Source organism: Salmo salar, chromosome ssa17 (assembly GCF_905237065.1).
Source record: "Salmo salar chromosome ssa17, Ssal_v3.1, whole genome shotgun sequence".
Classification (NCBI taxonomy): Eukaryota; Metazoa; Chordata; class Actinopteri; order Salmoniformes; family Salmonidae; genus Salmo; species Salmo salar.
In genome coordinates, this window is record NC_059458.1 from 44,514,451 (window position 1) to 44,529,450 (window position 15,000).

The 15,000-nt window shown below is 46.0% G+C and overlaps 1 protein-coding gene across 2 annotated transcripts in view; it reads left to right on the plus strand.

Moving 5' to 3' along the window:
• Positions 1–15,000, plus strand: part of rasa3 (RAS p21 protein activator 3) — a 112,954-nt gene that overhangs the window by 88,351 nt on the left and 9,603 nt on the right. Inside the window, exons 17-20 of one of the 2 annotated variants that reach the window (XM_045699642.1) lie at positions 2,306–2,379; positions 3,535–3,641; positions 9,355–9,437; positions 14,996–15,000. The exon at positions 14,996–15,000 is cut by the window's right edge and continues 16 nt beyond it. In XM_045699642.1, coding sequence (XP_045555598.1) covers positions 2,306–2,379; positions 3,535–3,641; positions 9,355–9,437; positions 14,996–15,000 — 269 coding nt within the window. The remainder of the gene's footprint in view (positions 1–2,305; positions 2,380–3,534; positions 3,642–9,354; positions 9,438–14,995) is intronic. The other variant, XM_045699643.1, reaches the window with a different exon arrangement.

Sequence of the window (15,000 nt, forward strand, 5' to 3'; positions counted from 1 at the left end):
GAGAGCTCTAAGGTTCTGGTACTGACCAGCCCCCCAGTGATCAGTTAATGTGGATTGTCTATTGGAGACGGAGAGACGAAGTTAATTTAACAGACTTATGGCCAGGGGATAGAAGCTGTTTAGTAGTCTGTTTGTCTGAACCTTGATGCACCGGTACCACCTGCAGATGCACCGGTACCGCCTGCAGGACAGGAGCATGGAGAACAGTCCTTGTCTCGGGTGGCTGGAGTCTTTGGTAATTTTTCAGACGCTGGCTGGCATGTACGTCCTGGAAAGCTGGGAGCTCACCCCCAGCTCATCCCCCAGCGCTGGGCCGTCCGCACCACTCTCTGTCGGGCCTTCCGGTCGAGGGCGGTGCAGTTGCCATACCAATCAATCAGGATGCTCTCGATGGTGCAGCTGTAAAAGTTCCTAAGGATCTGCGGTGGCCGTCTCAAATCGTTTCAGCCTCCTGAGGGAGAAGAAGAGTTGTCGTGTCTTCTTCGCTGCTTTTCTGGTGCGAGAGGACCCATGTGAAGTCCTCAGCGATGTCGACACCGAGGACCTTGAAGATCTTGAACCTCTTCCCTTACGGCTCCGTCGACGGGGGTGTGAACCCTCCCACCGTTTCCTGTAGTCCACCATCGGCTTCCTGACGTTGAGGGAGATGTTGTTGTCCTTGGCACCACACTGTCAGGGTCTCAGACCTCCTCCCTATAGGCTGTTTCATCGCTGTCGGTGATCAGGTCCAAACCACCGTCGTGTCGTCAAGCAAATTCGATGATGGAGTTGGAGTCGTACATTAGCCACACAGTCGTGGGTAAACAGGGGTTACGGAGGAGGGGGGGGAGCTAAGCACACACCCCTGGGGGGCCCCCGTGTTGAGAGTCAGCGTGGCGGAGGGGATGTTGCCTAGGCTCTGGTCAGAAGTAGTGCACTACATAGGGGATAGGGTGTGATTTCAGACACCAGAAGTAGTGCACTACATAGGGAATAGGGTGAATAGGGTGTGATTTGAGACACCAGAAGTAGTGCACTACATAGGGAATAGGGTGTGATTTCAGACACCAGAGGTAGTGCACTACATAGGGAATAGGGTGAATAGGGTGTGATTTGAGACACCAGAGGTAGTGCACTACATAGGGAATAGGGTGTGATTTCAGACACCAGAAGTAGTGTACTACATAGGGAATAGGGTGTGATTTCAGACACCAGAAGTAGTGCACTACATAGGGAATAGGGTGTGATTTCAGACATCAGAAGTAGTGCACTACATAGGGAATAGGGTGTGATTTGAGACACCAGAAGTAGTGCACTACATAGGGAATAGGGTGTGATTTCAGACACCAGAAGTAGTGCACAAACATAGGGATTAGGGTGTGATTTCAGACACCAGAAGTAGTGCACTACATAGGGAATAGGGTGAATAGGGTGTGATTTGAGAAACCAGAAGTAGTGCACTACATAGGGAATAGGGTGTGATTTCAGACACCAGAAGTAGTGCACTACATAGGGAATAGGGTGAATAGGGTGTGATTTGAGACACCAGAAGTAGTGCACAAACATAGGGATTAGGGTGTGATTTCAGACACCAGAAGTAGTGCACTACATAGGGAATAGTGTGAATAGGGTGTGATTTGAGACACCAGAAGTAGTGCACTACATAGGGAATAGGGTGTGATTTGAGACACCAGAAGTAGTGCACTACATAGGGAATAGGGTGTGATTTCAGACACCAGAAGTAGTGCACAAACATAGGGATTAGGGTGTGATTTCAGACACCAGAAGTAGTGCACTACATAGGGAATAGTGTGAATAGGGTGTGATTTGAGACACCAGAAGTAGTACACTACATAGGGAATAGGGTGTGATTTCAGACACCAGAAGTAGTGCACAAACATAGGGAATAGGGTGCGATTTCAGACACCAGAAGTAGTGCACAAACATAGGGAATAGGGTGTGATTTCAGACACCAGAAGTAGTGCACAAACATAGGGAATAGGGTGTGATTTCAGACACCAGAAGTAGTGCACTACATAGGGAATAGGGTGTGATTTCAGACACCAGAAGTAGTGCACAAACATAGGGAATAGGGTGCGATTTGACAGGTAGCCTAGCGATTTAAGAGCGTTGGGGCCAGTAGCCAAAAAAGGTCACTGGTTCGAATCCCCGAAGATGACTAGGTGAAAAAACTGCCCATGTGCCATTGAGCAAAGCACGTAACCCTAATTGCTATTGTAATTCGCTCTGGATAAGAGACTCTATTATTAAAATGACTAAAATGTAAAATGCAATTTTGAGACGCTCCCTTCCTGTCTGTCTGTAGTTCCTGGATCTGATCTCGTCGTCAGGGAGATGGGACCAGAAGAGTATCGAGACTCCCATCATGCTGAAAGAGGGGTAAGAGAGAACACATGGGGGTTAACACTGAGGGGTTAGGGGGTAAGAGAGAGAACACATGGGGGGGTAACACTGAGGGGGTTAGGGGGTAAGAGAGAGAACACATGGGGGGGTAACACTGAGGGGTTAGGGGGTAAGAGAGAGAACACATGGGGGGTAACACTGAGGGGGTTAGGGGTAAGAGAGAGAACACAGGGGGTAACACTGAGGGGTTAGGGGGTAAGAGAGAGAACACAGGGTAACACTGAGGGGTTAGGGGGGTAAGAGAGAGAATACATGGGGGGGTAACACTGGAGGGGGTTAGGGGGGTAAGAGAGAGAACACATGGGGGGTAACAGTGAGGGGGTTAGGGGGTAAGAGAGAGAACACATGGGGGATAACACTGAGGGGGTTAGGGGGTAAGAGAGAGAACACATGGGGGGTAACACTGAGGGGGTTAGGGGGTAAGAGAGAGAACACAGGGGGTAACACTGAGGGGGTTAGGGGGTAAGAGAGAGAACATGGGGGGTAACACTGAGGGGGTTAGGGGGTAAGAGAGAGAATACATGGGGGTAACACTGAGGGGGTTAGGGGGGTAAGAGAGAGAATACATGGGGGGTAACACTGAGGGGTTAGGGGTAAGAGAGAAAACACAGGGGGGTAACACTGAGGGGGTTAGGGGTAAGAGAGAGAACACAGGGGGTAACACTGAGGGGGTTAGGGGGGTAAGAGAGAGAACATGGGGAGTAACACTGAGGGGGTTAGGGGGGTAAGAGAGAGAATACATGGGGGGTAACACTGAGGGGGTTAGGGGGGTAAGAGAGAGAACACAGGGGGGGTAACACTGAGGGGGTTAGGGGGGTAAGAGAGAGCACAGTATTGGATCGGGCCCCAGACTCACTACAGAACCTATATAACCTGGTATCTCTACAGTAGTATTGGACCGGGCCCCAGACTCACTACAGAACCTATATAACCTGGTATCTCTACAGTAGTATTGGACCGGGCCCCAGACTCACTACAGAACCTATATAACCTGGTATCTCTACAGTAGTATTGGACCGGGCCCCAGACTCACCACAGAACCTATATAACCTGGTATCTCTACAGTAGTATTGGACCGGGCCCCAGTTTCTCTGAAGACCTCTCTGTCTGATTATCTGTCCTTCTCTCCAGGTTCATGATCAAGCGAGCCCAGGGGAGGAACCGTTTTGGGTTGAAGAACTTCAAGAAGAGGTGGTTTCGTCTCACTAACCATGAGTTTACCTACCACAAAACCAAAGGTAAGGGCTGGAGGTTTGTGGGGGTTCTTCTACGGGTTGTCAGACCTGGTTCTATGTGTGGTTAGATGGTATCCACTATGTGTTATAGAGGTGTAGTTAGATGGTATCCACTATGTGTTATAGAGGTGTAGTTAGATGGTATCCACTATGTGTTATAGAGGTGTAGTTAGATGGTATCCACTATGTGTTATTGAGGTGTAGTTAGATGGTATCCACTATGTGTTATAGAGGTGTAGTTAGATGGTATCCACTATGTGTTATAGAGGTGTAGTTAGATGGTATCCACTATGTGTTATAGAGGTGTAGTTAGATGGTATCCACTATGTGTTATTGAGGTGTAGTTAGATGGTATCCACTATGTGTTATAGAGGTGTAGTTAGATGGTATCCACTGTGTGTTATAGAGGTGTAGTTAGATGGTATCCACTATGTGTTATAGAGGTGTAGTTAGATGGTATCCACTATGTGTTATAGAGGTGTAGTTAGATGGTATCCACTGTGTGTTATAGAGGTGTAGTTAGATGGTATCCACTATGTGTTATAGAGGTGTAGTTAGATGGTATCCACTATGTGTTATAGAGGTGTAGTTAGATGGTATCCACTATGTGTTATAGAGGTGTAGTTAGATAGTATCCACTGTGTGTAATAGAGGTGTAGTTAGATGGTATCCACTGTGTGTTATAGAGGTGTAGTTAGATGGTATCCACTATGTGTTATAGAGGTGTAGTTAGATGGTATCCACTGTGTGTTATAGAGGTGTAGTTAGATGGTATCCACTATGTGTTATAGAGGTGTAGTTAGATGGTATCCACTATGTGTTATTGAGGTGTAGTTAGATGGTATCCACTGTGTGTTATAGAGGTGTAGTTAGATGGTATCCACTGTGTGTTATAGAGGTGTAGTTAGATGGTATCCACTGTGTGTTATAGAGGTGTAGTTAGATGGTATCCACTGTGTGTTATAGAGGTGTAGTTAGATGGTATCCACTATGTGTTATAGAGGTGTAGTTAGATGGTATCCACTGTGTGTTATAGAGGTGTAGTTAGATGGTATCCACTGTGTGTTATAGAGGTGTAGTTAGATGGTATCCACTATGTGTTATAGAGGTGTAGTTAGATGGTATCCACTGTGTGTTATAGAGGTGTAGTTAGATGGTATCCACTATGTGTTATAGAGGTGTAGTTAGATGGTATCCACTATGTGTTATAGAGGTGTAGTTAGATGGTATCCACTATGTGTTATAGAGGTGTAGTTAGATGGTATCCTCTATGTGTTATAGAGGTGTAGTTAGATGGTATCCACTATGTGTTATTGACTGTAAGTCGCTCTGGATAAGAGCGTCTGCTAAATAACTAAAATGTAAATGTAAACGAATTGCAAAGACAGGCAATCCAGCTCATAAAGTTATACATAAATAGGTACACTTAGACTAAACGGAAACACAACTACCCACAAAACCCCGTCAGGTACACTTAGACTAAACGGAAACACAACTACCCACAAAACCCCGTCAGGTACACTTAGACTAAACGGAAACACAACTACCCACAAAACCCCGTCAGGTACACTTAGACTAAACGGAAACACAACTACCCACAAAACCCCGTCAGGTACACTTAGACTAAACGGAAAACGCAACTACCCACAAAATCCCGAAAGGAAAACAGGCTGCCTAAGTATGGTTTCCAATCAGAGACAACGAAAGACACCTGCCTCTGATTGGAAACCATACTCGGCCGAAACATGGAAAAACAACACATAGAAATAGAAAACTAGAACACTCCCACATAGAAATGGAAAACCCACACAAAACAAACCCCCTTTCCACGCCCTGATCATTACACTATGGCAAAATGACCTCTTTACCTGGTCAGGACGTGACAGATACCAAATGTCATTTTTTGGTGAGTTTGGACATTTTACAAGCGAATGCGAACGAGAGACATTATGCAAATGAACAAAGTTTTGACTCCTGCTTGTCTGAAGGAAGAACAGTACTGGGTACACCACGCTGTGTCTGTGTGGAGTCTGGAGTCGCTAGGGCAACAGGCCTGCTCTGCTCATTGGAGCAGACTGGAGGAGGAAAAAAAACACAAGCGAATCAACATTGTGGCAGCAGGAGGGGTGAAGTCAGGCGCAGGAGACAAAAGTCCGTGAAAAACCACGTTTAATAGTTTTCGACCAACAGATGCCAAAATGCAAGGCAGGGCGAAATATATCCAACATGGAATAGTGTAAGGGCTGTCGTACTGGAGAGAAGACCAAGGTGCAGCGGAGTTAGTGTTCATAATTTAATTCAGACAGAATTACAAAACAAGAAACAGCCGACAGCTAAACACACTGAACAGAAACAATTACCCACAACCCCCAAAGAAAAACACACACCTGTTTATAGGACTCCCAATCAGAGGCAACTAGAAACACCTGCCTCCAATTGAGAGTCCAGCAACCAATCTACACATAACACAAAACTCTGCCACGTCCTGACCAAAACCAACACAACTACTCCCTCTGCTGGTCAGGACGTGACAAATAGCCCGTAAACAGAGTAGGGGCGCAGCCCAGAAAAACTCTTAAGCATCAAACCAATGGCGGAGGAAAACCTGATCCCCAACCTAACTAACGTAGACAAAAAATAGTCCCCCACAATCCCTAAACCTAAACAGACAGACTAAATACCCCCCCCCTACTAATGAACTAACTGAAAACAGGTGCACACATAAAACAGACATAACCAAACGAACATGAAAGGGAGATTGGTGGCAGCTAGTAGGCCGGCGACGACGACCACCGAGCGCCGGCTGAAAGAGGAGGGGCGCCACCTTTGGTCGACGTTGTGACAGCAGCTGTACAGATAACTGATCCAAAGGGCAGAAAGCTGACATAATGTGATGCCTCGTCACCTTATTAATCCAGCCTACTGTTCTACAGTACTTTTCCAGGTGTAGCCAGTCTACTGTTCTCCAGTACTTTTCCAGGTGTATCCAGCCTACTGTTCTCCAGTACTTTTCCAGGTGTAGCCAGCCTACTGTTCTACAGTACTTTTCCAGGTGTAGCCAGCCTACTGTTCTCCAGTACTTTTCCAGGTGTATCCAGCCTACTGTTCTCCAGTACTTTTCCAGATGTAGCCAGCCTACTTTTCCAGATGTAGCCAGCCTACTGTTCTCCAGTACTTTTCCCGGTGTAGCCAGCCTACTGTTCTCGAGTACTTTTCCAGGTGTTGCCAGCCTACTGTTCTCCAGTACTTTTCCAGGTGTAGCCAGCCTACTGTTCTCCAGTATTTTTCCAGGTGTAGCCAGCCTTCTTTTCCAGATGTAGCCAGCCTACTGTTCTCCAGTATTTTTCCAGGTGTAGCCAGCCTACTTTTCCAGGTGTAGCCAGCCTACTGTTCTCCAGTACTTTTCCAGGTGTAGCCAGCCTACTGTTCTCCAGTACTTTTCCAGGTGTAGCCAGCCTACTGTTCTCCAGTACTTTTCCAGGTGTAGCCAGCCTACTGTTCTCCAGTACTTTTCCAGGTGTAGCCAGCCTACTGTTCTCCAGTACTTTTCCAGGTGTAGCCAGCCTACTGTTCTCCAGTACTTTTCCAGGTGTAGCCAGCCTACTGTTCTCCAGTACTTTTCCAGGTGTAGCCAGCCTACTGTTCTCCAGTACTTTTCCAGGTGTAGCCAGCCTACTGTTCTCCAGTACTTTTCCAGATGTAGCCAGCCTACTGTTCTCCAATACTTTTCCAGATGTAGCCAGCCTACTGTTCTCCAGTACTTTTCCAGGTGTAGCCAGCCTACTGTTCTCCAGTACTTTTCCAGGTGTAGCCAGCCTACTGTTCTCTAGTACTTTTCCAGATGTAGCCAGCCTACTTTTCCAGGTATAGCCAGCCTACTGTTCTCCAGTACTTTTCCAGGTGTAGCCAGCCTACTGTTCTCCAGTACTTTTCCAGATGTAGCCAGCCTACTTTTCCAGATGTAGCCAGCCTACTTTTCCAGATGTAGCCAGTCTACTGTTCTCCAGTACTTTTCCAGGTGTAGCCAGCCTACTTTTCCAGGTGTAGCCAGCCTACTGTTCTCCAGTACTTTTCCAGGTGTAGCCAGCCTACTGTTCTCCAGTACTTTTCCAGGTGTAGCCAGCCTACTGTTCTCCAGTACTTTTCCAGATGTAGCCAGCCTACTGTTCTCCAGTACTTTTCCAGATGTAGCCAGCCTACTGTTCTCCAGTACTTTTCCAGATGTAGCCAGTCTACTGTTCTCCAGTACTTTTCCAGATGTAGCCAGCCTACTGTTCTCCAGTACTTTTCCAGATGTAGCCAGCCTACTGTTCTCCAGTACTTTTCCAGGTGTAGCCAGCCTACTGTTCTCCAGTACTTTTCCAGGTGTAGCCAGTCTACTGTTCTCCAGTACTTTTCCAGGTGTAGCCAGTCTACTGTTCTCCAGTACTTTTCCAGGTGTAGCCAGTCTACTGTTCTCCAGTACTTTTCCAGGTGTAGCCAGCCTACTGTTCTCCAGTACTTTTCCAGGTGTAGCCAGCCTACTGTTCTCCAGTACTTTTCCAGGTGTAGCCAGTCTACTGTTCTCCAGTACTTTTCCAGGTGTAGCCAGTCTACTGTTCTCCAGTACTTTTCCAGGTGTAGCCAGTCTACTGTTCTCCAGTACTTTTCCAGGTGTAGCCAGCCTACTGTTCTCCAGTACTTTTCCAGATGTAGCCAGCCTACTGTTCTCCAGTACTTTTCCAGGTGTAGCCAGCCTACTGTTCTCCAGTACACGTCGGCTACAGAGATCTGGAGCCTAAAAATAAAATTAGATTTGAGTCGGTCCTCGTGGACAGCGAGGGCCCACAACGGCTACAGAGATCTGGAGCCCAGTCCTCGTGAACAGCGGGGGGCCCACGTCGGTGGTTCTGAGTTGTTTTCCTCGGAGGGGGTGATAAAGGTGTTCAGCTTGTCTGGCAGTGAGGCGTCTATGTCCTGCGACCTGGCTCGTTTTCCCTTTATAATCCATCCACTTTCTGGAGTCCCTGACAATTGCGACTCCACTTTGACCCTATAATCCATTTCTTGCCAGTTTGATTGTCTGTGTGTACTCGTCCATGTTTCCAGTCCCTCACAATTTTGCGCTGCCATCTGGTTTTTGGTTTGGGGTTCGGATGGTCACAGTAGGAATAACATCCTCTATTTTATTAAACCTTTATTTAACTAATCAATCATTCAATCAATCAATCAATCATTCTTATTTATAATGACGGGCCTACTTGTTAAGCCCCCGCCTACTTGTCCAAACCCTCCCCTAACCCGGATGACACTGGGCCAATTGTGCGCCGCCCTATGGGGACTCTCGATCACGGCCGGTTGTGATATACAGCCCGGGATCGAACCTGGGTCTGTAGTGACGCCTCTAGCACGTCCAAAGACAGAGTCAGGTGTTTTGAGTCATTGTGTTAATGATTAACTTTCTGAATCAAAGCTAAGCTGCAATGGAGAAAACCACCCGATACACACACACACACACACACACACACACACACACACACACACACACACACACAGACACACACACACACACACACACAGACACACACACACACACACACACACACACACACACACACACACACACACACACACACACACACACACACACACACACACACACACACACACACACACACACACACACACACACAGCTGTCTGTTCTGGTTGTCTGATGCAGTACCTTGTTTTCTCCAGGTGAGGGCGCTCTCTGCAGAATCCCTATAGAGAACATCCTGGCTGTGGAGAGACTGGAGGAAGAGTCATTCAAGATGAAGAACGTAAGAATTACAAAACCATCAAACACCAGCACAAATCAACAACCAGGGTATTAATTGTCAGTTAGTACAGGTAGTATTGTCTGTTATGAGTCCTGACTCCACAGGTAGTATTGTCTGTTATGAGTCCTGACTCCACAGGTAGTATTGTCTGTTATGAGTCCTGACTCCACAGGTAGTATTGTCTGTTATGAGTCCTGACTCCACAGGTAGTATTGACTGATATGAGTCCTGACTCCACAGGTAGTATTGTCTGTTATGAGTCCTGACTCCACAGGTAGTATTGTCTGTTATGAGTCCTGACTCCACAGGTAGTATTGTCTGTTATGAGTCCAGACTCCACAGGTAGTATTGACTGATATGAGTCCTGACTCCACAGGTAGTATTGTCTGTTATGAGTCCTGACTCCACAGGTAGTATTGTCTGTTATGAGTCCTGACTACACAGGTAGTATTGTCTGTTATGAGTCCTGACTCCACAGGTAGTATTGACTGATATGAGTCCTGACTCCACAGGTAGTATTGTCTGTTATAAGTCCCGACTCCACAGGTAGTATTGTCTGTTATGAGTCCTGACTCCACAGGTAGTATTGTCTGTTATGAGTCCTGACTCCACAGGTAGTATTGTCTGTTATGAGTCCTGACTCCACAGGTAGTATTGTCTGTTATGAGTCCAGACTCCACAGGTAGTATTGTCTGTTATGAGTCCTGACTCCACAGGTAGTATTGTCTGTTATGAGTCCTGACTCCACAGGTAGTATTGTCTGTTATGAGTCCAGACTCCACAGGTAGTATTGTCTGTTATGAGTCCTGACTCCACAGGTAGTATTGTCTGTTATGAGTCCAGACTCCACAGGTAGTATTGTCTGTTATGAGTCCCGACTCCACAGGTAGTATTGTCTGTTATGAGTCCTGACTCCACAGGTAGTATTGTCTGTTATGAGTCCTGACTCCACAGGTAGTATTGTCTGTTATGAGTCCTGACTCCACAGGTAGTATTGTCTGTTATGAGTCCTGACTCCACAGGTAGTATTGTCTGTTATTAGTCCAGACTCCACAGGTAGTATTGTCTGTTATGAGTCCAGACTCCACAGGTAGTATTGTCTGTTATGAGTCCTGACTCCACAGGTAGTATTGTCTGTTATGAGTCCTGACTCCACAGGTAGTATTGTCTGTTATGAGTCCAGACTCCACAGGTAGTATTGTCTGTTATGAGTCCCGACTCCACAGGTAGTATTGTCTGTTATGAGTCCCTGACTCCACAGGTAGTATTGTCTGTTATGAGTCCAGACTCCACAGGTAGTATTGACTGATATGAGTCCTGACTCCACAGGTAGTATTGTCTGTTATGAGTCCTGACTCCACAGGTAGTATTGTCTGTTATGAGTCCTGACTCCACAGGTAGTATTGTCTGTTATGAGTCCTGACTCCACAGGTAGTATTGTCTGTTATTAGTCCAGACTCCACAGGTAGTATTGTCTGTTATGAGTCCAGACTCCACAGGTAGTATTGACTGATATGAGTCCTGACTCCACAGGTAGTATTGTCTGTTATGAGTCCTGACTCCACAGGTAGTATTGTCTGTTATGAGTCCTGACTCCACAGGTAGTATTGTCTGTTATGAGTCCTGACTCCACAGGTAGTATTGTCTGTTATAAGTCCAGACTCCACAGGTAGTATTGTCTGTTATGAGTCCTGACTCCACAGGTAGTATTGTCTGTTATGAGTCCTGACTCCACAGGTAGTATTGTCTGTTATGAGTCTTGACTCCACAGGTAGTATTGTCTGTTATGAGTCCTGACTCCACAGGTAGTATTGTCTGTTATGAGTCCTGACTCCACAGGTAGTATTGTCTGATATGAGTCCTGACTCCACAGGTAGTATTGTCTGTTATGACTCCTGACTCCACAGGTAGTATTGTCTGTTATGAGTCCTGACTCCACAGGTAGTATTGTCTGTTATGAGTCCTGACTCCACAGGTAGTATTGTCTGTTATGAGTCCTGACTCCACAGGTAGTATTGTCTGTTATTAGTCCAGACTCCACAGGTAGTATTGTCTGTTATGAGTCCAGACTCCACAGGTAGTATTGACTGATATGAGTCCTGACTCCACAGGTAGTATTGTCTGTTATGAGTCCTGACTCCACAGGTAGTATTGTCTGTTATGAGTCCTGACTCCACAGGTAGTATTGTCTGTTATTAGTCCAGACTCCACAGGTAGTATTGTCTGTTATGAGTCCAGACTCCATAGGTAGTATTGACTGATATGAGTCCTGACTCCACAGGTAGTATTGTCTGTTATGAGTCCTGACTCCACAGGTAGTATTGTCTGTTATGAGTCCTGACTCCACAGGTAGTATTGTCTGTTATGAGTCCTGACCCCACAGGTAGTATTGTCTGTTATGAGTCCAGACTCCACAGGTAGTATTGTCTGTTATGAGTCCCGACTCCACAGGTAGTATTGTCTGTTATGAGTCCTGACTCCACAGGTAGTATTGTCTGTTATTAGTCCAGACTCCACAGGTAGTATTGTCTGTTATGAGTCCAGACTCCACAGGTAGTATTGACTAATATGAGTCCTGACTCCACAGGTAGTATTGTCTGTTATGAGTCCTGACTCCACAGGTAGTATTGTCTGTTATGAGTCCTGACTCCACAGGTAGTATTGTCTGTTATGAGTCCTGACTCCACAGGTAGTATTGTCTGTTATGAGTCCTGACTCCACAGGTAGTATTGTCTGTTATTAGTCCAGACTCCACAGGTAGTATTGTCTGTTATGAGTCCAGACTCCACAGGTAGTATTGACTGATATGAGTCCTGACTCCACAGGTAGTATTGTCTGTTATGAGTCCTGACTCCACAGGTAGTATTGTCTGTTATGAGTCCTGACTCCACAGGTAGTATTGTCTGTTATGAGTCCAGACTCCACAGGTAGTATTGACTGATATTAGTCCAGACTCCACAGGTAGTATTGTCTGTTATGAGTCCAGACTCCACAGGTAGTATTGACTGATATGAGTCCTGACTCCACAGGTAGTATTGTCTGTTATGAGTCCTGACTCCACAGGTAGTATTGTCTGTTATTAGTCCAGACTCCACAGGTAGTATTGTCTGTTATGAGTCCAGACTCCACAGGTAGTATTGACTGATATGAGTCCTAACTCCACAGGTAGTATTGTCTGTTATGAGTCCTGACTCCACAGGTAGTATTGTCTGTTATGAGTCCTGACTCCACAGGTAGTATTGTCTGTTATAAGTCCAGACTCCACAGGTAGTATTGTCTGTTATGAGTCCTGACTCCACAGGTAGTATTGTCTGTTATGAGTCCTGACTCCACAGGTAGTATTGTCTGTTATGAGTCCTGACTCCACAGGTAGTATTGTCTGTTATGAGTCCTGACTCCACAGGTAGTATTGTCTGTTATGAGTCCTGACTCCACAGGTAGTATTGTCTGATATGAGTCCTGACTCCACAGGTAGTAATGTCTGTTATGAGTCCTGACTCCACAGGTAGTATTGTCTGTTATGAGTCCTGACTCCACAGGTAGTATTGTCTGTTATTAGTCCAGACTCCACAGGTAGTATTGTCTGTTATGAGTCCAGACTCCACAGGTAGTATTGTCTGTTATGAGTCCTGACTCCACAGGTAGTATTGTCTGTTATGAGTCCTGACTCCACAGGTAGTATTGTCTGTTATGAGTCCTGACTCCACAGGTAGTATTGTCTGTTATGAGTCCAGACTCCACAGGTAGTATTGACTAATATGAGTCCTGACTCCACAGGTAGTATTGTCTGTTATGAGTCCTGACTCCACAGGTAGTATTGTCTGTTATGAGTCCTGACTCCACAGGTAGTATTGTCTGTTATGAGTCCTGACTCCACAGGTAGTATTGTCTGTTATGAGTCCTGACTCCACAGGTAGTATTGTCTGTTATTAGTCCAGACTCCACAGGTAGTATTGTCTGTTATGAGTCCAGACTCCACAGGTAGTATTGTCTGTTATTAGTCCAGACTCCACAGGTAGTATTGTCTGTTATGAGTCCAGACTCCACAGGTAGTATTGACTGATATGAGTCCTGACTCCACAGGTAGTATTGTCTGTTATGAGTCCTGACTCCACAGGTAGTATTGTCTGTTATAAGTCCAGACTCCACAGGTAGTATTGTCTGTTATGAGTCCAGACTCCACAGGTAGTATTGACTGATATGAGTCCTGACTCCACAGGTAGTATTGTCTGTTATGAGTCCTGACTCCACAGGTAGTATTGTCTGTTATGAGTCCTGACTCCACAGGTAGTATTGTCTGTTATGAGTCCTGACTCCACAGGTAGTATTGTCTGTTATGAGTCCTGACTCCACAGGTAGTATTGTCTGTTATGAGTCCTGACTCCACAGGTAGTATTGTCTGTTATGAGTCCTGACTCCACAGGTAGTATTGTCTGTTATGAGTCCTGACTCCACAGGTAGTATTGTCTGTTATGAGTCCTGACTCCACAGGTAGTATTGTCTGATATGAGTCCTGACTCCACAGGTAGTAATGTCTGTTATGAGTCCAGACTCCACAGGTAGTATATACTGATATGAGTCCTGACTCCACAGGTAGTATTGTCTGTTAAGAGTCCTGACTCCACAGGTAGTATTGTCTGTTATGAGTCCTGACTCCACAGGTAGTATTGTCTGTTATTAGTCCAGACTCCACAGGTAGTATTGTCTGTTATGAGTCCAGACTCCACAGGTAGTATATACTGATATGAGTCCTGACTCCACAGGTAGTATTGTCTGTTAAGAGTCCTGACTCCACAGGTAGTATTGTCTGTTATGAGTCCTGACTCCACAGGTAGTATTGTCTGTTATTAGTCCAGACTCCACAGGTAGTATTGTCTGTTATGAGTCCCGACACCACAGGTAGTATTATCTGTTATGAGTCCTGACTCCACAGGTAGTATTGACTGTTATGAGTCCAGACTCCACAGGTAGTATTGACTGTTATGAGTCCTGACTCCACAGGTAGTATTGTCTGTTATGAGTCCCGACTCCACAGGTAGTATTGTCTGTTATGAGTCCCCGACTCCACAGGTAGTATTGTCTGTTATGAGTCCTGACTCCACAGGTAGTATTGTCTGTTATGAGTCCAGACTCCACAGGTAGTATTGTCTGTTATGAGTCCAGACTCCACAGGTAGTATTGTCTGTTATGAGTCCTGACTCCACAGGTAGTATTGTCTGTTATGAGTCCAGACTCCACAGGTAGTATTGACTGTTATGAGTCCTGACTCCACAGGTAGTATTGTCTGTTATGAGTCCTGACTCCACAGGTAGTATTGACTGTTATGAGTCCTGACTCCACAGGTAGTATTGTCTGTTACGAGTCCTGACTCCACAGGTAGTATTGACTGTAGATCTATGTAGATGGGACATGTTGTTCCAGGACTGGTTTCTGCTGCATTAGTTAGAGAGACCTGAAGAAGGTTTATACACTGCTGGTTGTAACATGTCCTTCTCTCCCTCCTCCTCCTCCTCCTCCTCCTCCTCCTCCTCCCCCTCCTCCTCCTCCTCCCCCACTAGACGTC